Source organism: Oncorhynchus mykiss, chromosome 3, assembly GCF_057628025.1.
Source record: "Oncorhynchus mykiss isolate SJ-2025 chromosome 3, ASM5762802v1, whole genome shotgun sequence".
Taxonomy (NCBI): domain Eukaryota; kingdom Metazoa; phylum Chordata; class Actinopteri; order Salmoniformes; family Salmonidae; genus Oncorhynchus; species Oncorhynchus mykiss.
In genome coordinates this window covers 94,196,540-94,219,028 of record NC_143024.1, presented here as the reverse complement: position 1 = coordinate 94,219,028, position 22,489 = coordinate 94,196,540, and the positions used below count along the sequence as shown (strand labels likewise).

General features: G+C 48.3%; 2 protein-coding genes across 2 annotated transcripts; both read left to right on the top strand.

Annotated features, from left to right (window-relative positions):
• Positions 1-5,956: 5,956 nt before the first annotated feature.
• LOC110511912 (tubulin alpha chain) lies at positions 5,957-7,817 on the top strand. Its single transcript, XM_021592608.3, has 3 exons — positions 5,957-6,179; positions 6,286-6,434; positions 6,682-7,817. Exons 1-3 carry the CDS (start codon positions 5,972-5,974, stop codon positions 7,657-7,659), a joined length of 1,335 nt encoding a protein of 444 aa, XP_021448283.2. The 5' UTR covers positions 5,957-5,971; the 3' UTR covers positions 7,660-7,817.
• Positions 7,818-9,741: 1,924 nt separating this feature from the next.
• Positions 9,742-21,966, top strand: LOC149984731 (uncharacterized). Its single transcript, XM_090230607.1, has 9 exons — positions 9,742-10,365; positions 15,711-15,747; positions 15,978-16,615; positions 16,856-17,351; positions 17,414-17,444; positions 17,569-17,723; positions 17,848-18,591; positions 21,290-21,444; positions 21,931-21,966. The coding sequence occupies exons 1-9, from the start codon at positions 9,742-9,744 to the stop codon at positions 21,964-21,966; spliced, it is 2,916 nt and encodes a 971-aa protein (XP_090086733.1).
• The last annotated feature ends 523 nt before the right edge of the window (positions 21,967-22,489 follow it).

Below are 22,489 nucleotides of genomic sequence, written 5' to 3'. Positions count from 1 at the left end.
CTACATCTTGACTGAGATGGATCTCCCTTGGGTGGGAGCCTCTCCAGCAACAAACCTGGTATGAAATACTATTAGCGACTGGGCTATTTTCTCCTATCATTTTCACTTACCAAACATCACATAGTGGATAAGTTGACATTTTTTTACATTCAGCATCACTATATACGTAGTATTCATTATAAATGAATTACTGAAACTAAATGTTTTTAAGGCCCACGTTTTATGATAATTATTTATAAGCAGATCTGCTAGATGTATTTTACAGAGGGGGCAAACTGACTGGACCAGGCAAAGATTTCACCCCCATATTCTCCCTAGAAAGTGGTTCCTTCCAAGGTGCACAGAGCAAAGAGATGCCTATGCTGGAAGTTAGATCATGTTTCTATGCTACCCAAGTTTCTATGCTACCCATGTTTCTATGCTACCCATGTTTCTATGCTACCCATGTGTCTATGCTACCCATGTCTCTATGCTACCCATGTCTCTATGCTACCCATGTGTCTATGCTACCCATGTTTCTATGCTACCCATGTGTCTATGCTACCCATGTGTCTATGCTACCCATGTTTCTATGCTACCCATGTGTCTATGCTACCCATGTTTCTATGCTACCCATGTGTCTATGCTACCCATGTTTCTATGCTACCCATGTTTCTATGCTACCCATGTTTCTAGACTACCCATGTTTATATGCTATCCATGTGTCTATGCTACCAATGTTTATATGCTACCCATGTGTCTATGCTACCCATGTGTCTATGCTACCCATGTTTCTATGCTACCCATGTTTCTATGCTACCCATGTTTCTATGCTACCCATGTGTCTATGCTACCCATGTTTCTATGCTACCCATGTTTCTATGCTACCCATGTGTCTATGCTACCCATTTGTCTATGCTACCCATGTGTCTATGCTACCCATGTTTCTATGCTACCCATGTTTCTATGCTACCCATGTTTCTATGCTACCCATGTTTCTATGCTACCCATGTTTCTATGCTACCCATGTCTCCATGCTACCCATGTTTCTATTCTACCCATGTTTCTATGCTACCCATGTTTCTATGCTACCCATGTTTCTATGCTACCAATGTGTCTATGCTACCCATGTGTCTATGCTACCCATGTTTCTATGCTACCCATGTGTCTATGCTACCCATGTTTCTATGCTACCCATGTGTCTATGCTACCCATGTGTCTATGCTACCCATGTTTCTATGCTACCCATGTTTCTATGCTACCCATGTTTCTATGCTACCCATGTGTCTATGCTACCCATGTGTCTATGCTGCCCATGTTTCTATGCTACCCATGTTTCTATGCTACCCATGTGTCTATGCTACCCATGTGTCTATGCTATCCATGTTTCTATGCTACCCATGTTTCTATGCTACCCATGTTTCTAGACTACCCATGTTTCTATGCTACCCATGTGTCTATGCTACCCATGTTTCTATGCTACCCATGTTTCTATGCTACCCATGTTTCTATGCTACCCATGTGTCTATGCTACCCATGTGTCTATGCTACCCATGTTTCTATGCTACCCATGTTTCTATGCTACCCATGTGTCTATGCTACCCATGTGTCTATGCTACCCATGTGTCTATGCTACCCATGTCTCTATGCTACCCATGTCTCTATGCTACCCATGTTTCTATGCTACCCATGTTTCTATGCTACCCATGTTTCTATGCTACCCATGTGTCTATGCTACCCATGTGTCTATGCTACCCATGTGTCTATGCTACCCATGTCTCTATGCTACCCATGTTTCTATGCTACCCATGTGTTTATGCTACCCATGTGTCTATGCTACCCATGTTTCTATGCTACCCATGTGTCTATGCTACCCATGTGTCTATTCTACCCATGTTTCTTTAATCTTAATTGTTTTTTCACCTTTATTTAACCAGGGAGGCCAGTTGAGAACAAGTTCTCATTTACAACTGCGACCTGGCCAAGATAAAGCAAAGCAGTGCGACAAAAACAACAACACAGAGTTAGTTACACGTGGGATAAATGGCTATCCATGTTTCTAGACTATCCATTGAATAACTGACATTGAATTCATTTCCCAGGAATAAGGCTTCATTATCATGCCTTTAAAAGCTTATTTTCTCTGAATCTTTTGAGAGGCTATAGGTGTAACCCAACACCCTTATTTTGTGTCGCCCCTCCCATCCCTCTCCCCTCCCCCACCCGTCTCCCGTCCCCTACTCCTCCCCCACACTCTTCTCCCCTAGACAATCCCTCTACTCTTGCCCACTATTCCCCCCCTAACCAACCCTTTTCTCCCTCCCCTCTCTTCCCCACCTCACCCCTCCCTCATCCGTCTCCCCCTCCCCCATCCATCTCCCCTACACCATCCCTTCGTCTTTGTCCTCGTTGTTTTCATAACAGGGTTTTTCCTGAATTGCAGTGGCATTTTTTACTAAATGTACTGAATAAAGACTCACATTTCTTTCAATATTTTACCCAGATTTGAGCAGAGTTACAGCAAAGCGTATTAAGTTTATTGTAACAAAGAGCCACCAGTCAGGAGGATACAGACAGCTCAAGACGTATGCTTAGATGTACGGAAAAATAAGACATATACTGTATTTTACATAGAATTAAGCATATGGCTCTAGATTTTGGTGCTTAAAAAAATGCACAATTCTCCAACTTACAAACGGGATGGGGGGGTGGCCTAGCCCCCCTCCAGACCACTCCCCATCAGTCCTCATGTACTCTGTGCCCCCCTCTCAGATTTGTGGGGTGCATGACACCCCTGATAGATCACATCACTCTAATAAATACTTTTTAAAGGGTTAAATTCCTTAGATTTGAGCATCTGTGGCTTCCATTGAACCAAAATCCTCAATAAATAAAAAAAAATGTCTAATTGCTGTTATCACTCCTACTGGTGACACAATGTTATCATAATATTATTTAATGTCATTAAGCTGCCATATTAGTTGATTTAGGCCAGTAAGATGTGCCCATTGTGGCTTAGTTGGTAGAGCATGTACCACCATAGTTATTTATTCACCCATTATTTATATCTCTACTTTGCACATTCTTCCACTGCAAATCTACCATTCCAGTGTTTTACTTGCTATATTGTATTTACTTCGCCACCATGGCCTTTTTTTTGCCTTTTACCTCCCTTATCTCACCTCATTTGCTCACATCGTATATAGACTTGTTTATACTGTATTATTGACTGTATGTTTGTTTTACTCCATGTGTAACTCTGTGTCGTTGTATGTGTCGAACTGCTTTGCTTTATCTTGGCCAGGTCGCAATTGTAAATGAGAACTTGTTCTCAACTTGCCTACCTGGTTAAATAAAGGTGTTCTCAACTTGCCTACCTGGTTAAATAAAGGTGTTCTCAACTTGCCTACCTGGTTAAATAAAGGTGTTCAACTAGCCTACCTGGTTAAATAAAGGTGAAATAAAAATAAAAATAAATAAAAGGTTGTGGGTTCATTTCCCACAAGGGATCAGTATTAAAAAAAAGTCACAAAAAAAATGTACTCACTACGGCAAGTTGCTCTGGATAACAGTGTCTGCTAAAATGTAATGTAAAAAATAAGAGTTATTTTCCTTAAATACCATTCTAGTTTGTTCAGCCATCCCTATCAGAAAAATGAATAGGGTTTTGGAATAGAGGCCAGACATGAGGTCTGAGGTTCACACCGGTTTAGGACATCTTATATGTTTTGTTTTATGAGATAATATCAGTCAGTTAACATGACTTATGAATTATAAAATCTTTATGTGCTTTGTGTAAAAAAATTTTTTATGTATTACATCAATGCTTCAAAATGCACAAAAAAAGAGTGAAGTTAGCTAATGAAGATAATCTCATAGAACAAAACGTATAAAATCTGCTATATCTGTGTTTACCACATAACCCATGTTCGGCCTTTATCGAACGAAATCCCTACAAAAATTCATTTTCATCCAACGAACCATGTCGGAGTTAATGCCTACAAAAAGACGCCATTACTATTTCTCTCCAGGCAACAGCAATTCAAGAACGACCCACCAACGGTGTCCCCAGCCAACCAGATTCTGATGTGGCTTCCTGAAGGAGGAGGGACTTGTTCTTTTCACACCAACCGTGTCCCCAGCCAACCAGACTCTGATGTAGCTTCCTGAAGGAGGAGGGACTTGTTCTTTTCACACCAACCGTGTCCCCAGCTAACCAGACTCTGTTGTAGCTTCCTAAAGGAGGAGGGACTTACTAACTTACTGCCTGTCTGTCTGCTTTCCAGGCATATAAAAACCCCACCTCTTCCTTTCTCCGACAGTTCTGCCTTCTCTTCTGAATCCTCGACGTCAGCCTGTGAAGGAAAAGAAAACTAGACAAAATGGTGAGTGCTGACGCAGGTTATAAAGTCATTTATGTATTTATTTCACATGGTATTCAAACGGAAATGATAGGATTAGATAAAGTTGAAAAGCATGTGGACGATGGATTCTGTTATATAAAGACCATGGAGGTGGCACATGCCTGAAATTAGTTTTGCCTACTACTTATTAATTTGGTAATTAAATGTAACCTTTTTAACTAGGCAATGACAACGTCACAGTGTACTCATCGTTCTATAAAGTATTTAGAACGTACTGTTTTAGTAAAAATGAATGCAGTAAGAAATAAATAACGTACCAAGTTCACCCATCCTGAGAATGTAATCTAATGCGCAGTTGGCTTTGATTCCCGCCCTCAACTATCTCATTATCAGCGGATTCTCTGCGTTGCCTGTTGATGTTAAGAGTTATGTATACAGCTAATTAAAGATACATGTGATTTACAATTATTTAGGTTAAATTAAAAATAAGGTAAATGTTTTTATTTGTTTGAAAGAATCTATAGCTGTACATCCAATGTGGGTCATTGTTCTACTTGTTCATACACTGTCCATTGTTTAAATACATGTTTTTTTTTTAACACAGCTTCAGGACAAAAACACGAATTGCAGATTTTTTTTTTGAACATTATATTACAAAAAATGTTTTTCTTTTTTTTTTGGAAAAAAAATATTTCGGCATTTCAAAGAGGAGGATGACATGACGCTAAGAAAAGAAGCGGTTTAGGATGGTAGCCATTTTCTGAGAGCTGTCGCTGTTCCACTGCAGTTGGTGCGCAGCTGGTTGGAGGGAGAGCGGGGGAGTAGGGGGGTGGCGCACAGGAACAAGGCACACCTTTTCGTCTCTGCTCCTCTGCTCTTAAAGATACAGGGTCATTAAAAAAAAACACCTCACAATGGCAGAGGATTTGCAAGATAACTCACAGTATGAGTGTCTTATACCAAAGATGGTGACCAAGAGGATAGCCTAGCCAATGGCTGTGTTTGAGAGCATCAAAACGATGGCTGACTGATCTACAAATTAACTTTCATCATAAATAAATACTTTTATTATTTGTAGGTCAGTCACAATTGACCCTTGATACATTGTGTTTTTGATCCTCTTGGATAGAGCCAATGACTTTGAATAAAATCAAATGTATTTAACTAGGTAAGTCAGTTAAGAATACACGCTTATCTACATTGACGGCCTACACCACGCTCGTCAGCTTGCAAGTCCTAAAATGTAAATGAGATCCTTCTGCTTCGTTCAACCATCCCTAAGGGGGAAATAAATGGGGAACGAATGGGGTTTTGGAATAACCTTAGACCTTATGTTTGGTGTTTTAACACAGGCTTAGGAGATTTTTAACATTTTATTACCAACTGTAGATGCTTCAAAATTCACAAAGTTACATTAGGACATTATATTACTGTAATAGATAGACAATAAAATGGAGAAGGCAAGGTTGTCTTTTAGTAGGAGTTTAAAAAAAAAACTCATGTTAGTTTACTCTCTAATATTCTATGAAACGGCTTTAAACCTGAACATTTGCCTAGGCATGATTTGATTCAAGTTTCCATGTGGTTGATCTCTTGTACCTCCTCTCTTTCAGCGTGAGTGTATTTCCATGCATGTGGGCCAAGCCGGAGTCCAGATGGGTAATGCCTGTTGGGAGCTGTACTGCCTGGAGCATGGGATCCAGCCGGACGGACAGATGCCCAGTGACAAGACTCGTGGAGGTGGAGACGACTCCTTCAACACCTTCTTCAGTGAGACCGGAGCCGGAAAGCATGTCCCCCGAGCCATCTTTGTTGACCTGGAGCCCACTGTCATCGGTAAGATGAAACATCCTACAGGAAGTCTATTCGTTCATAATCTTTTAACTGAGTTTATTTTAATATTCTGTCCCAAGATATTCTGACTCTACCGTTTGTCTTTCAGATGAGGTGAGGACTGGTATCTATCGCCAGCTGTTCCACCCTGAGCAGCTGATCACTGGTAAGGAGGATGCTGCCAACAACTATGCCCGCGGTCACTACACCATCGGCAAGGAGATCATTGACATCGTGCTGGACAGGACACGCAAACTGGTGAGTCATCATTCTGAAATGGGGTTCTAGTTAGGTTTCTACAGGGAACCTTTTTCCTTCAAGGTTCTTCTATGGAAGGTTATCTAAAAAGTGTTTTTTTGGGGTGGTCCTACCTAGAAGATAAAGGGTTATTTCACAGGAACAAGCAAAAAAAAACTTAGTTTTCTGGGCAAACATGTTCTCCATTGAATTCTTACTGGTGTAACATCAAATATAGTGAATGTTATTGTACCATTTCTCCATTCAGGCTGACCAGTGTACAGGTCTCCAGGGGTTCCTCATCTTCCACAGCTTCGGAGGAGGCACCGGTTCTGGTTTCACCTCCCTGCTGATGGAACGTCTGTCTGTGGACTACGGAAAGAAGTCTAAGCTTGAGTTCGCCGTTTACCCAGCTCCCCAGGTGTCCACGGCTGTGGTGGAGCCCTACAACTCCATCCTGACCACTCACACCACCCTGGAACACTCTGACTGTGCCTTCATGGTGGACAATGAGGCCATCTATGACATCTGCCGCAGGAACCTCGATATTGAGCGTCCCTCGTACACCAACCTCAACAGGCTCATTGGTCAGATCGTCTCCTCCATCACTGCCTCCCTGCGTTTCGATGGAGCCCTGAATGTTGATCTGACAGAGTTCCAGACCAATTTGGTGCCCTACCCCCGTATCCACTTCCCTCTGGCCACCTATGCCCCTGTCATCTCCGCTGAGAAGGCCTATCACGAGCAGCTGTCAGTCGCTGACATCACCAACGCCTGCTTCGAGCCGGCCAATCAGATGGTGAAGTGTGACCCTCGTCACGGCAAATACATGGCCTGCTGTCTCCTGTACCGTGGTGACGTTGTTCCCAAAGATGTCAACTCTGCCATCGCTGCCATCAAGACCAAGAGGAGTATCCAGTTTGTGGACTGGTGTCCCACTGGCTTCAAGGTGGGTATCAACTACCAGCCCCCTACGGTGGTTCCTGGAGGAGACCTGGCCAAGGTCCAGAGGGCTGTGTGCATGCTGAGTAACACCACAGCCATCGCTGAGGCCTGGGCCCGTCTGGACCACAAGTTTGACCTGATGTATGCCAAGAGAGCCTTTGTGCACTGGTACGTTGGTGAGGGCATGGAGGAGGGAGAGTTCTCTGAGGCCAGAGAAGACATGGCAGCCCTGGAGAAGGACTATGAAGAGGTGGGCACTGACAGCGTGGGAGAAGAGGATGAGGAGGGAGAGGAATATTAAAGGGTTAAACAAACTAGGTGTTTGCCGCCCTACATTCCAACACTGTTGGAGTCCTACACTTAATGTGACAGTAACACATTCCCCACTGCCGTGGTAACAGTCTCTGTTACACCTAGTCATGTTGTGTCAGGGTTCTCAATAAACGCATCATAAACCAACTCCATAAACGTCACGTCTCCTGTCTAGATGGAAAATAGAATGTCAAATGAGTTTGGGTTTTTTTGGGGGGGGGGGGGGGGGGGAGAATCTGTGGGGCTTTTTGCAGAGGCCACCACCTGCTGCTGTCAATATTAACGCTGTTGTAACCTACTGAAGTGGCACAGGTAAAAAAAATCACAATCATATTTTATCCTCTGAGTGACTCATTAAACTTTATTTTTTTGGGGGGTGGGGGGGGGGGATCTATGGATATTTGGTAGTGATTCAACCCAACATTTCTGCTGAACTTCTACATGAATGCTGATTGCACCTATATTGAGCTGAATCCCCCTTGGGTGGGAGTCTCTCTAGCAGCGAAGGTGGTACTCTGCCTACATCCTGTACTCACTAATATTTGACTGGGCTATTTGCTCTGGCCATTTCCACCTAGCAAACATCACATACACAGGGACATGTTGCAGCTCTAGTGTTCTCATCTGCAATCAGGTGGCACAGTAACCAACTGTCTTTATAGAGTGCTTATACAGAAACCCAGCCTAAAACGGCAAGCAATGCAGATGTAGAAACTCCCTAGAAAAGCAGGAACCTCGTGAGAGGAACCAGGTCATGAGGGGTGGCCAGTCCTCTTCTGGCTGTGCTGGGTGGAGATTATAACAATGTGGCCAAGATGTTCATAGATGACCAGCAGGGTCAGATAGTAATCTGTGGTTGTAGAGGGTGAGAGGGTCAGCACCTCCGAAGTAACTCAGTTGGTTTTTCATAGCCGATCATTCGGAGTGTCTCTACCACTCCTGTCTCTGGAGTTGAACAGCAGGTCTGAGACGGGTAGCACGTCTGGTGAACAGGTCAGGGTTCCATAGCAGCAGGCAGAACAGATGAAACTGGAGCAGCAGCACGACCAGGTGGACTGGGGACAGCAAGGAGTCACCATGCCAGGTAGTCCTGAGGCATGGTCCCAAGACTGGGTACAGCAAGGAGTCATCAGGCCAGGTAGTCCTGAAGCATGGTCCTAGGGCTCAGGACTGGGGACAGCAAGGAGTCATCAGGTAGGTAGGTCCTAGGGCTCAAGTCCTCCAGGAGGGGTGGGAGAGAGAATTAGGATTGTACTTAAATTCACACAGGACACCCAGGTAAGACAGGAGAAATACTCTAGACAATAAGACTGACCCTAGCCTTCCCCGACACTATGGCAGCATAAATACTGGAAGTAGTGCTGTGGGAAATGTACAAGGATGATGCCATAGAGATGTCTAGAGATCTCTGCTTGGAATGAACCTGTTTTAGCATGGAAGCCTTTAATGGCGATATCTATCTAGTAGTCAGCTGGGTGGGGATGCTTATGGTGTGTATGGGTAGCCTAGTGGTTAAGAGCGTTGGACTAGTAACCGAAAGGTTGCAAGTTCATATCCCGAGCTGACAAGGTACAAATCTGTCATTCTGCCCCTGAACAGGCAGCACCTAGGCCGTCATTGAAAATAAGAATTTGTTCTTAACTGACTTGCCTGGTTAAATAAATGATCAGAGCATTGTCTTCAAAAGTTTTGGTTCAAGACTGCATCACTGCAGGTGGCGGTAAATCATCAATAAATACAAAAAAATTAAACGAAGAAAATAACCTAAATGGCTCTCACACACCATAATGGGACAATCGCTATAACTCACACCTGTCCTGTATCATTTAATTCTGGCTTCTTTCTCATCAGTGGTGTATAGAATGCCTATGTGCCTAACCCAGTGGTTTTCAACCTGTGGGTACTGCAGTTGGTCCGCAATTTACTTTTTAAAATGCTTTTTTTTTGTAGATATATTTGTATAGAATTTTGTCATATAATAATTTTTTCAATGAAGAGCAATAAACAATGCCATTTAGTATATATTTTTTTTGGTCTCAAACCAATAAGTTACGAACCTTCTACCAGTTCCATGAGTTACGGACCTTCTAGCAGCTCCATGAGTTACAGACCTTCTAGCAGCTCCATGAGTTACGGACCTTCTACCAGTTCCATGAGTTACAGACCTTCTAGCAGCTCCATGAGTTACAGACCTTCTAGCAGCTCCATGAGTTACAGACCTTCTAGCAGCTCCATGAGTTACAGACCTTCTAGCAGCTCCATGAGTTACGGACCTAGCAGCTCCATGAGTTACAGACCTAGCAGCTCCATGAGTTATAGACCTTCTAGCAGCTCCATGAGTTACAGACCTTCTAGCAGCTCCATGAGTTCCAGACCTTCTAGCAGCTCCATGAGTTATAGACCTTCTAGCAGCTCCATGAGTTACGGACCTTCTAGCAGCTCCATGAGTTACAGACCTTCTAGCAGCTCCATGAGTTACAGACCTTCTAGCAGCTCCATGAGTTACAGACCTAGCAGCTCCATGAGTTATAGACCTTCTAGCAGCTCCATGAGTTACAGACCTTCTAGCAGCTCCATGAGTTCCAGACCTTCTAGCAGCTCCATGAGTTACAGACCTTCTAGCAGCTCCATGAGTTACAGACCTAGCAGCTCCAGCTCTAGCAGCTCCTTCCTCGGAGACAAGGCCTACCCCAAAGTATTTAATGAAATTCCATTTTGCCTCTGTTGTCATTCAGTAAAACGTCTTAAGGATCGGACAATTTTTTTCTCCAATTTTAGCCTAAAATGACATACCCAAATCTAACTGCCTGTAGCTCAGGACCAGAAGCAAGGATATACATATTCGTGATGCCATTTGAGAGGAAACACTTTGAAGGTTGTGGAAATGTGAAATTGATGTAGGAGAATATAACAATATAGATCTGGTAAAAGATAATACAAAGAAAAAAAAACATTTATTTTCCTTTTTTTGTTTTCTATCAACTTTGAAATTAAAGAGAAAGGCCATTATATCATTAAGTAGTCTAGGCGCGATATACATTTTGGCCACTAGATGGCAGTAGCGTATGTGCAAAGTTTTACACTGATCCAATTAACCATTGCATTACTGTTCAAAATGTTGTCTCAAATCTGCACAAATGTGCTGAATTGGTCAATTGATACATTTTCAAGTACATAACTATAGAGAACATCTAAAAATGATATGGTAATGAAAAATGTAAGTTTACACACTTCCAGGAATGTCCTAAATTATGGATAATTAGCTTCCCTTCAGAAAATACGCTAACCTAACTAATACACTAATCTAGATGGGATGACCAGACACAGCAGGGGTTCAAACTGTAGAACCCAGTTCCTACATTTGAATATAAAGATTAATTTTATCAAACAAAACTATGCTACATTTGATCTCTGGGATCCTCAGAATCACAAATCAGAGCCAGATTACTGAATGTAAGTACATTATTTACCTTCAGAGGTGAATGTATCAAACCAGTTGCCGTGATAAAAGTGTTATGTTGTTGTACACTCTCCTCAAACAATAGCATGGTATTTTTTCACTGTAATAGCTACTGTTAATTAACAAGAGTTTAAGCTCTCTGTTTTAATATAATACATGTCTATGTCCTGGGAAATGTTCATGTCACTTACAACGTTGTGCTAATCACGTTAGCTCAACCGTCCCGCTTTGGGGATACCGATCCCGTATTATCCAATACCTAATATTAGATCATGGGAAACTGAGTAAACAAATAACACAACAATTACATTTAGTTCCTAAACAAAGTTATGCAACACCCAATGCCCGTGTGTGAAAATGAGTTGCCCCCTGACACTCAATAACTGGTTGTGCCACTCCAACCAAACACTTCCTGTAGTTGTTGATGAGTCTCTCAAGTCACATTTTGGCCCACTCTTCCATGCAGAACTGCTCTACATTCATCATCTACATCCTACATCCATCAACTACATCCTACATCCATCAACTACATCCTACATCACCATCTACATCCACCATCTACATCCACCATCTACATCCATCATCTACATCCTACATCCACCATCTACATCCATCATCTACATCCATCATCTACATCCTACATCCATCATCTACATCCACCACCTACATCCATCATCTACATCCTACATCCACCATCTACATCCTACATCCACCATCTACATCCATCATCTACATCCATCAACTACATCCTACATCACCATCTACATCCACCATCTACATCCACCATCTACATCCATCATCTACATCCTACGTCCACCATCTACATCCATCATCTACATCCATCATCTACATCCATCATCTACATCCTACATCCATTATCTACATCCACCATCTACATCCATCATCTACATCCATAATCTACATCCTACATCCATTATCTACATCCACTATCTACATCCATCAGCTACATCCATCATCTACATCCTACATCCACTATCTACATCCATCATCTACATCCTACATCCACCATCTACATCCACCACCTACATCCATCATCTACATCCACCATCTACATCCACCATCTACATCCATCATCTACATCCATCATCTACATCCTACATCCACCATCTACATCCACCATCTACATCCTACATCCACCATCTACATCCATCATCTACATCCATTATCTACATCCTACATCCTCATCTCCATCCTACATCCATCAGCTACATCCTACATCCATCATCTACATCCTACATCTATCAGCTACATCCTACATTCATCATCTCCATCCTACATCCATTCTTACATCCTACATCCATCAACTACATCCTACATCCATCATCTAAATCCTACATCCATCACCTCCATCCTAAATCCATCAGCTACATCCTTCATCCATCAGCTACATCCTACATCCATCATCTACATCCATCCTTACATCCTACATCCATCAGCTACATCCTACATCCATCCTTACATCCTACATCCATCCATCCTTGATGTAGCAAAATGCTTGTGTTCCTAGCTCCAACAGTGCAGTAGTATCTAACAGTTCACTACAACACTCAATAATTTAATTAAGAAAAATATAAATAATAGATTGAGAAATGTCGGAGTGGCATTGACTAAAACACAGTAGAATAGAATACAGTATATACATATGAGATGAGTAAAGCAAAGTGACTAGTATTCCATTAATAAAGTGACCAGTGATTACAAGGTGACCTAGGGGTTAGAGTGTAGAGGTGGCAGGTAGCCTAGTGGTTAGAGTGTAGAGGTGGCAGGTACCATAGTGGTTAGAGTGTAGAGGTGGCAGGTAGCCTAGTGGTTAGAGTGTAGGGTGGCAGGTAACCTAGTGGTTAGAGTGTAGAGGTGGCAGGTAACCTAGTGGTTAGAGTGTAGAGGTGGCAGGTAGCCTAGTGGTTAGAGTGTAGAGGTGGCAGGTAACCTAGTGGTTAGAGTGTAGAGGTGGCAGGTAACCTAGTGGTTAGAGTGTAGAGGTGGCAGGTAGCCTAGTGGTTAGAGTGTAGAGGTGGCAGGTAGCCTAGTGGTTAGAGTGTAGAGGTGGCAGGTAACCTAGTGGTTAGAGTGTTCGACTAGTAACGGGAAGGTTGCTAGATTGAATCCTTGAGCTGACAAGGTAAAAATCTGTCGTTCTGCCCTGAACAAGGCAGTTAACCCACTGTTCCTAGGCCATCATTGAAAATAAGAATTTGTTCTTAAACAGTACTGCAAAAATGTTTTTCACTTACAGAGTGCATCAAACATGATTTAGACCTTGTTTATGGCAAATTGTTTATTTCTGTTTTTCAAGGCTGCAATTTGCTGAAAATTGTCCACAGTGTTCCTATCATCTAGTTTAACTGACTTGCCTAGTTAAATAAAGGTAAAGATATAAATATATGGGGCAGCAGCCTCTAAGGTGCTAGTGATGGCTGTTTACAGTGCTAGTGATGGCTGTTTAACAGTCTGATGGCCTTGAGATAGAAGCTGTTTTCAGTCTCTCGGTCCCTGCTTTGATGCACCTGTACTGACCTTGCCTTCTGGATGATAGCTGGGTGAACAGGCAGTGGCTCGGGTGGTTGTTGTCCTTGATGATCTTTTTGGTCTTCCTGTGACATCAGGTGGTGTAGGTGTCCTGGAGGGCAGGTAGTTTGCCCCCGGTGATGCGTTGGGCTGACTGCACAACCCTCTCGAGAGCCCTGCGGTTGGGGGCTGTGCAGTTGCCGTACCAGGCGGTGATACAGCCCGACAGGATGCTCTCAAATGTGCATCTGTCCATCTCATCCATCCTTACATCCATCCAGCCATCCATCCTTACATCCATCCAACCATCCATCATTACATCCATCCAACCAACCATCCATCCAGCCATCCATCCAACCAACCATCCATCCAGCCATCCATCGTTACATCCATCCTTGCATCCATCCTTACCACCAATCAGCCATCCATCCTTACATCCATCCAGCCATCCATCCTTACATCCATCCAACCATCCATCATCCATCCATCCAACCAACCATCCATCCAGCCATCCATCCAACCAACCATCCATCCAGCCATCCATCCTTACATCCATCCTTACATCCATCCTTACATCCATCCTTACATAAGTCCAGCGATCCATCCTTACATCCATCCTTACATCCATCCTTACATCCATCCTTACATCCATCCATCCAACCATCCATCCTTACATCCATCCATCCAACCAACCATCCATCCTTACATCCGTCCAACCAACCATCCAACCATCCATCCTTACATCCTTACATCCATCCATTCATCCATCCATCCAACCATCCATCCTTACATCCATCCTTACATCCATCCATTCATTCATCCATCCAACCATCCATCCTTACATTCATCTTTACATCCGTCCCACCATCCATCCTTACATCCATCCTTACATCCGTCCAACCATCCATCCTTACAGCCATCCATCCATCCATCCAACCATCCATCCATCCTTACATCCATCCAGCCATCCATCCATCCATCCATCCAACCATCCATCCATCCATCCATCCAGCCATCCATCCATCCATCCATTCATCCATCCTTACATCCATCCTTACATCCATCCAACCAACCATCCATCCTTACATCCATCCATTCATCCATCCTTACATCCGTCCAACCATCCACCCTTACATCCATCCTTACATCCGTCCAACCATCCATCCTTACAGCCATCCTTACATCCATCCAGCCATCCATCCATCCATCCATTCAACCATCCATCCATCCATCCATCAACCATCCAGCCATCCATCCATCCATCCATCCTTACATCCATCCTTACATCCATCCATCCTTACATCCATCCTTACATACATCTTTACATACGTCCAGCCATCCATCCTTACATCCATCCTTACATCCATCCAGCCATCCATCCTTACATCCATCCTTACATCCACCCAACCATCCATCCTTACATCCATCCTTACATCCATCCATCCAACCATCCATCCTTACATCCAACCATCCATCCTTACATCCATCCTTACATCCGTCCAACCAACCATCCAACCATCCATCCTTACATCCTTACATCCATCCATTCATCCATCCAACCATCCATCCTTACATCCATCCTTACATCCGTCCAACCATCCATCATTACATCTATCCTTACATCCATCCAACCAACCATTCATCCTTACATCCATCCATTCATCCATCCAGCCATCCATCCTTACATCCATCCTTACATCCGTCCAACCATCCATCCTTACAGCCATCCATCCATCCATCCTTACATACATCCATCCAGCCATCCATCCATCCATCCAACCATCCATCCATCCATCCAACCATCCATCCATCCATCCATCCATCCAACCATCCAGCCATCCATCCATCCATCCATCCAACCATTCATCCATCCATATTAAATCCAACCATCCATATTAAATCCAATCATCTATCATATCATAATCTGAAGCCTATAAAATACCAACAAACCTGTTCTAGTAAAAAGGTCAAAAGGTGTTTCCTCCCATCCATCCTCTCCAGTTTCTTTGAGATCTTTTTCAAGAAAGGTTTTATGTCTCCCCGCGTTAAAGTCTCCGCCCACAGGAAATGTGGCCTCTGCGTTGAACGGTTTGTTTATGGCCCCATACAGTTTGTTGAGTGTCAAAGTGGAGTTGGCTTGTGGTGGGATGGATCCAGCCGGGATAATTATGGAACTGTCTTGGTAGATAGAAAGATCTGCAGCTAACAATGACGTATTCTATATGAGGTGAGAAAAAGCTTGACATTTCCTTTAGACTGCATGCAGCACACCAGGTGTTGTTTATGAAGAGGCACACCCCTTTGTGCTATGTTCATAGATCTAGGCCGACTACCAGGTCTCCACCAGGACTACAGGCCGACTACCAGGTCTCCACCAGGACTACAGGCCGACTACCAGGTCTCCACCAGGACTACAGGCCGACTACCAGGTCTCCACCAGGACAACAGGCCGACTACCAGGTCTCCACCAGGACTACAGGCCGACTACCAGGTCTCCACCAGGACTACAGGCCGACTACCAGGTCTCCACCAGGACTACAGGCCGACTACCAGGTCTCCACCAGGACTACAGGCCGACTACCAGGTCTCCACCAGGACTACAGGCCGACTACCAGGTCTCCAACAGGACTACAGGCCGACTACCAGGTCTCCACCAGGACTACAGGCCGACTACCAGGTCTCCACCAGGACTACAGGCCGACTACCAGGTCTCCAACAGGACTACAGGCCGACTACCAGGTCTCCACCAGGACTACAGGCCGACTACCAGGTCTCCACCAGGACTACAGGCCGACTACCAGGTCTCCACCAGGACAACAGGCCGACTACCAGGTCTCCACCAGGACTACAGGCCGACTACCAGGTCTCCACCAGGACTACAGGCCGACTACCAGGTCTCCACCAGGACTACAGGCCGACTACCAGGTCTCCACCAGGACTACAGGCCGACTACCAGGTCTCCACCAGGACTACAGGCCGACTACCAGGTCTCCAACAGGACTACAGGCCGACTACAATGTCTCCAACAGGACAACAGGCCGACTACCAGGTCTCCAACAGGACTACAGGCCGACTACCAGGTCTCCACCAGGACTACAGGCCGACTACCAGGTCTCCAACAGGACGACTACCAGGTCTCCACCAGGACTACAGGCCGACTACCAGGTCTCCAACAGGACAACAGGCCGACTACCAGGTCTCCACAAGGACTACAGGCCGACTACCAGGTCTCCACCAGGACTACAGGCCGACTACCAGGTCTCCACCAGGACTACAGGCCGACTACCAGGTCTCCACCAGGACTACAGGCCGACTACCAGGTCTCCACCAGGACTACAGGCCGACTACCAGGTCTCCACCAGGACTACAGGCCGACTACCAGGTCTCCAACAGGACTACAGGCCGACTACCAGGTCTCCAACAGGACTACAGGCCGACTACCAGGTCTCCACCAGGACAACAGGCCGACTACCAGGTCTCCACCAGGACTACAGGCCGACTACCAGGTCTCCAACAGGACTACAGGCCGACTACCAGGTCTCCAACAGGACTACAGGCCGACTACCAGGTCTCCACCAGGACTACAGGCCGACTACCAGGTCTCCACCAGGACTACAGGCCGACTACCAGGTCTCCACCAGGACTACAGGCCGACTACCAGGTCTCCACCAGGACTACAGGCCGACTACCAGGTCTCCAACAGGACTACAGGCCGACTACCAGGTCTCCACCAGGACTACAGGCTGACTACCAGGTCTCCACCAGGACTACAGGCCGACTACCAGGTCTCCACCAGGACTACAGGCCGACTACCAGGTCTCAAACAGGACTACAGGCCGACTACCAGGTCTCCAACAGGACAACAGGCCGACTACCAGGTCTCCAACAGGACTACAGGCCGACTACCAGGTCTCCACCAGGACTACAGGCCGACTACCAGGTCTCCACCAGGACTACAGGCCGACTACCAGGTCTCCACCAGGACTACAGGCCGACTACCAGCTCTCCACCAGGACTACAGGCTGACTACCAGGTCTCCACCAGGACTACAGGCCGACTACCAGGTCTCAACCAGGACTACAGGCCGACTACCAGGTCTCCAACAGGACTACAGGCCGACTACCAGGTCTCCAACAGGACAACAGGCCGACTACCAGGTCTCCAACAGGACTACAGGCCGACTACCAGGTCTCCACCAGGACTACAGGCCGACTACCAGGTCTCCAACAGGACAACAGGCCGACTACCAGGTCTCCACCAGGACTACAGGCCGACTACCAGGTCTCCAACAGGACAACAGGCCGACTACCAGGTCTCCACCAGGACTACAGGCCGACTACCAGGTCTCCACCAGGACTACAGGCCGACTACCAGGTCTCCACCAGGACTACAGGCCGACTACCAGGTCTCCAACAGGACTACAGGCCGACTACCAGGTCTCCAACAGGACTACAGGCCGACTACCAGGTCTCCACCAGGACAACAGGCCGACTACCAGGTCTCCACCAGGACTACAGGCCGACTACCAGGTCTCCAACAGGACTACAGGCCGACTACCAGGTCTCCAACAGGACTACACGCCGACTACCAGGTCTCCACCAGGACTACAGGCCGACTACCAGGTCTCCACCAGGACAACAGGCCGACTACCAGGTCTCCACCAGGACTACAGGCCGACTACCAGGTCTCCAACAGGACTACAGGCCGACTACCAGGTCTCCAACAGGACAACAGGCCGACTACCAGGTCTCCACCAGGACTACAGGCCGACTACCAGGTCTCCAACAGGACAACAGGCCGACTACCAGGTCTCCACCAGGACTACAGGCCGACTACCAGGTCTCCACCAGGACTACAGGCCGACTACCAGGTCTCCACCAGGACTACAGGCCGACTACCAGGTCTCCAACAGGACTACAGGCCGACTACCAGGTCTCCAACAGGACTACAGGCCGACTACCAGGTCTCCACCAGGACAACAGGCCGACTACCAGGTCTCCACCAGGACTACAGGCCGACTACCAGGTCTCCACCTTCCCCATCCCTCTCCCCTACCCCATCCCTCTCCCCTACCCCATCCCTGTCCCCTGCACCATCCCTCTCCCCTACCCCTCTCCCCTACCCCATCCCTGTCCCCTACCCCATCCCTCTCCCCTACCCCATCCCTGTCCCCTGCACCATCCCTCTCCCCTACCCCATCCCTGTCCCCTGCACCATCCCTCTCCCCTACCCCATCCCTCTCCCCTACCCCATCCCTCTCCCCTACCCCATCCCTGTCCCCTACCCCATCCCTCTCCCCTACCCCATCCCTCTCCCCTACCCCATCCCTGTCCCCTGCACCATCCCTCTCCACTACCCCATCCCTCTCCCCTACCCCATCCCTGTCCCCTGCACCATCCCTCTCCCCTACCCCATCCCTCTCCCCTACCCCATCCCTGTCCCCTGCACCATCCCTCTCCCCTACCCCATCCCTCTCCCCTACCCCATCCCTTTCCCCTACCCCATCCCTGTCCCCTACCCCATCCCTCTCCCCTACCCCATCCCTCTCCCCTACCCCATCCCTGTCCCCTGCACCATCCCTCTCCCCTACCCCATCCCTCTCCCCTGCACCATCTCTCTCCCCTACCCCATCCCTGTCCCCTACCCCGTCCCTCTCCCCTACCCCATCCCTGTCCCCTGCACCATCCCTCTCCCCTACCCCATCCCTGTCCCCTGCACCATCCCTGTCCCCTGCACCATCCCTCTCCTCTCCTCTCCCCTCTCCCCTACACCATCCCTGTCCCCTACACCATCCCTCTCCCCTACCCCATCCCTCTCCCCTACCCCATCCCTGTCCCCTGCACCATCCCTCTCCCCTACCCCATCCCTCTCCCCTACCCCATCCCTGTCCCCTGCACCATCCCTCTCCCCTACCCCATCCCTCTCCCCTACCCCATCCCTGTCCCCTACCCCATCCCTGTCCCCTACCCCATCCCTCTCCCCTACCCCATCCCTCTCCCCTACCCCATCCCTGTCCCCTACCCCATCCCTGTCCCCTGCACCATCCCTCTCCCCTACCCCATCCCTCTCCCCTACCCCATCCCTGTCCCCTACCCCATCCCTCTCCCCTACCCCATCCCTCTCCCCTACCCCATCCCTGTCCCCTGCACCATCCCTCTCCCCTACCCCATCCCTCTCCCCTGCATCATCTCTCTCCCCTACCCCATCCCTGTCCCCTGCACCATCCCTCTCCCCTACCCCATCCCTGTCCCCTGCACCATCCCTCTCCCCTACCCCATCCCTGTCCCCTGCACCATCCCTCTCCACTACCCCATCCCTGTCCCCTACCCCATCCCTGTCCCCTGCACCATCCCTCTCCCCTACCCCATCCCTCTCCCCTACCCCATCCCTGTCCCCTGCACCATCCCTCTCCCCTACCCCATCCCTCTCCCCTACCCCATCCCTGTCCCCTGCACCATCCCTCTCCCCTACCCCATCCCTCTCCCCCTACCCCATCCCTGTCCCCTACCCCATCCCTGTCCCCTACCCCATCCCTCTCCCCTACCCCATCCCTCTCCCCTACCCCATCCCTGTCCCCTGCACCATCCCTCTCCCCTACCCCATCCCTCTCCCCTGCACCATCTCTCTCCCCTACCCCATCCCTGTCCCCTACCCCGTCCCTCTCCCCTACCCCATCCCTGTCCCCTGCACCATCCCTCTCCCCTACCCCATCCCTGTCCCCTGCACCATCCCTGTCCCCTGCACCATCCCTGTCCCCTGCACCATCCCTGTCCCCTGCACCATCCCTCTCCCCTACCCCATCCCTGTCCCCTGCACCATCCCTGTCCCCTGCACCATCCCTCTCCTCTCCCCTCTCCCCTACACCATCCCTGTCCCCTCTCGCCTACCCCATCCCTGTCCCCCTGCACCATCCCTGTCCCCTGCACCATCCCTCTCCCCTACCCCATCCCTGTCCCCTACCCCATCCCTCTCCCCTACCCCATCCCTCTCCCCTACCCCATCCCTGTCCCCTGCACCATCCCTCTCCCCTACCCCATCCCTCTCCCCTGCACCATCTCTCTCCCCTACCCCATCCCTGTCCCCTGCACCATCCCTCTCCCCTACCCCATCCCTGTCCCCTGCACCATCCCTCTCCCCTACCCCATCCCTGTCGCCTGCACCATCCCTCTCCACTACCCCATCCCTCTCCCCTACCCCATCCCTGTCCCCTGCACCATCCCTCTCCCCTACCCCATCCCTCTCCCCTACCCCATCCCTGTCCCCTGCACCATCCCTCTCCCCTACCCCGTCCCTCTCCCCTACCCCATCCCTGTCCCCTACCCCATCCCTGTCCCCTACCCCATCCCTCTCCCCTACCCCATCCCTCTCCCCTACCCCATCCCTGTCCCCTGCACCATCCCTCTCGCCTACCCCATCCCTCTCCCCTGCACCATCTCTCTCCCCTACCCCATCCCTGTCCCCTACCCCATCCCTCTCCCCTACCCCATCCCTGTCCCCTGCACCATCCCTCTCCCCTACCCCATCCCTGTCCCCTGCACCATCCCTGTCCCCTGCACCATCCCTCTCCTCTCCTCTCCCCTCTCCCCTACACCATCCCTGTCCCCTCTCGCCTACCCCATCCCTGTACAAGGTCTCCAACAGGACTACAGGCCGACTACCAGGTCTCCACCAGGACTACAGGCCGACTACCAGGTCTCCACCAGGACTACAGGCCGACTACCAGGTCTCCAACAGGACTACAGGCCGACTACCAGGTCTCCACCAGGACTACAGGCCGACTACCAGGTCTCCACCTTCCCCATCCCTGTCCCCTACCCCATCCCTCTCCCCTACCCCATCCCTGTCCCCTGCACCATCCCTCTCCCTTACCCCATCCCTGTCCCCTGCACCATCCCTCTCCCCTACCCCTCTCCCCTACCCCATCCCTGTCCCCTACCCCATCCCTCTCCCCTGCACCATCCCTCTCCCCTACCCCATCCCTCTCCCCTACCCCATCCCTGTCCCCTGCACCATCCCTCTCCCCTACCCCATCCCTCTCCCCTACCCCATCCCTGTCCCCTACCCCATCCCTGTCCCCTACCCCATCCCTCTCCCCTACCCCATCCCTCTCCCCTACCCCATCCCTGTCCCCTCTCGCCTACCCCATCCCTGTCCCCCTGCACCATCCCTGTCCCCTGCACCATCCCTCTCCTCTCCTCTCCCCTACGCCACCCTCTCCTCTCTCCTCTCCCCTCACCCCTCCTCTCCCCATCACCCCTCCCCCTTGTGTAGCCTCCCCATACCATCCAGCTGTCTCTGACTTCATGACAGCTAGAGCAGGGAGTGACTAGTGTTGTCTGTATCACCCCGTTCTACCACAGCCTCAGCTATGACAGAACAATAGACCAATTGTTATCTGTCAACAACAAAAAAGATTTATCTTCAATAAATTAAACCGATCCCTGACTATTATCATTTTGAGGGTTATAACCACAAAATGTTTTATTTGGTTATGATTTGGTTCATCATTTACAATGAGGAAGCCACCAGCATCTTCTTGTTTACACAAAAAGCTGCTTTTCTAAAATCCTATCTGCTATACAATTTATTTTGGCAATTTTGAGAAAGAGAACTGTTATTCAGTTTAACGTGGACTGTATGTTTCGGCTGTTGAAACAGTCAATGCAAACTGTGTTTGACAGGCAGGCTGTGTCGAAATCTTCACAGACCCCACCCTATGTAGTACCTCCCGTAAACGTGCCACAGTGTCAAATTACAAAAAAAGGATTTGAGTGGTGTGAAAACATCCACACACATACGATATGTGTGTATATATGTATATATATATATA

Bases quoted from the DNA above. Each gene is read 5' to 3' on its own strand.
- LOC110511912 (XM_021592608.3), top strand. From the start codon at position 5,972: ATGCATGTGGGCCAAGCCGGAGTCCAGATGGGTAATGCCTGTTGGGAG. The intron at 6,180-6,285 runs GTAAGATGAAAC...TTTGTCTTTCAG, and splicing joins CCTGGAGCCCACTGTCATCG to ATGAGGTGAGGACTGGTATC. The intron at 6,435-6,681 runs GTGAGTCATCAT...TTCTCCATTCAG, and splicing joins TGGACAGGACACGCAAACTG to GCTGACCAGTGTACAGGTCT.
- LOC149984731 (XM_090230607.1), top strand. From the start codon at position 9,742: ATGAGTTACGGACCTTCTAGCAGCTCCATGAGTTACAGACCTTCTAGC. The intron at 17,352-17,413 runs GTCTCCAACAGG...GCTGACTACCAG, and splicing joins GACTACAGGCCGACTACCAG to GTCTCCACCAGGACTACAGG. The intron at 17,724-17,847 runs GTCTCAACCAGG...GCCGACTACCAG, and splicing joins GACTACAGGCCGACTACCAG to GTCTCCACCAGGACTACAGG.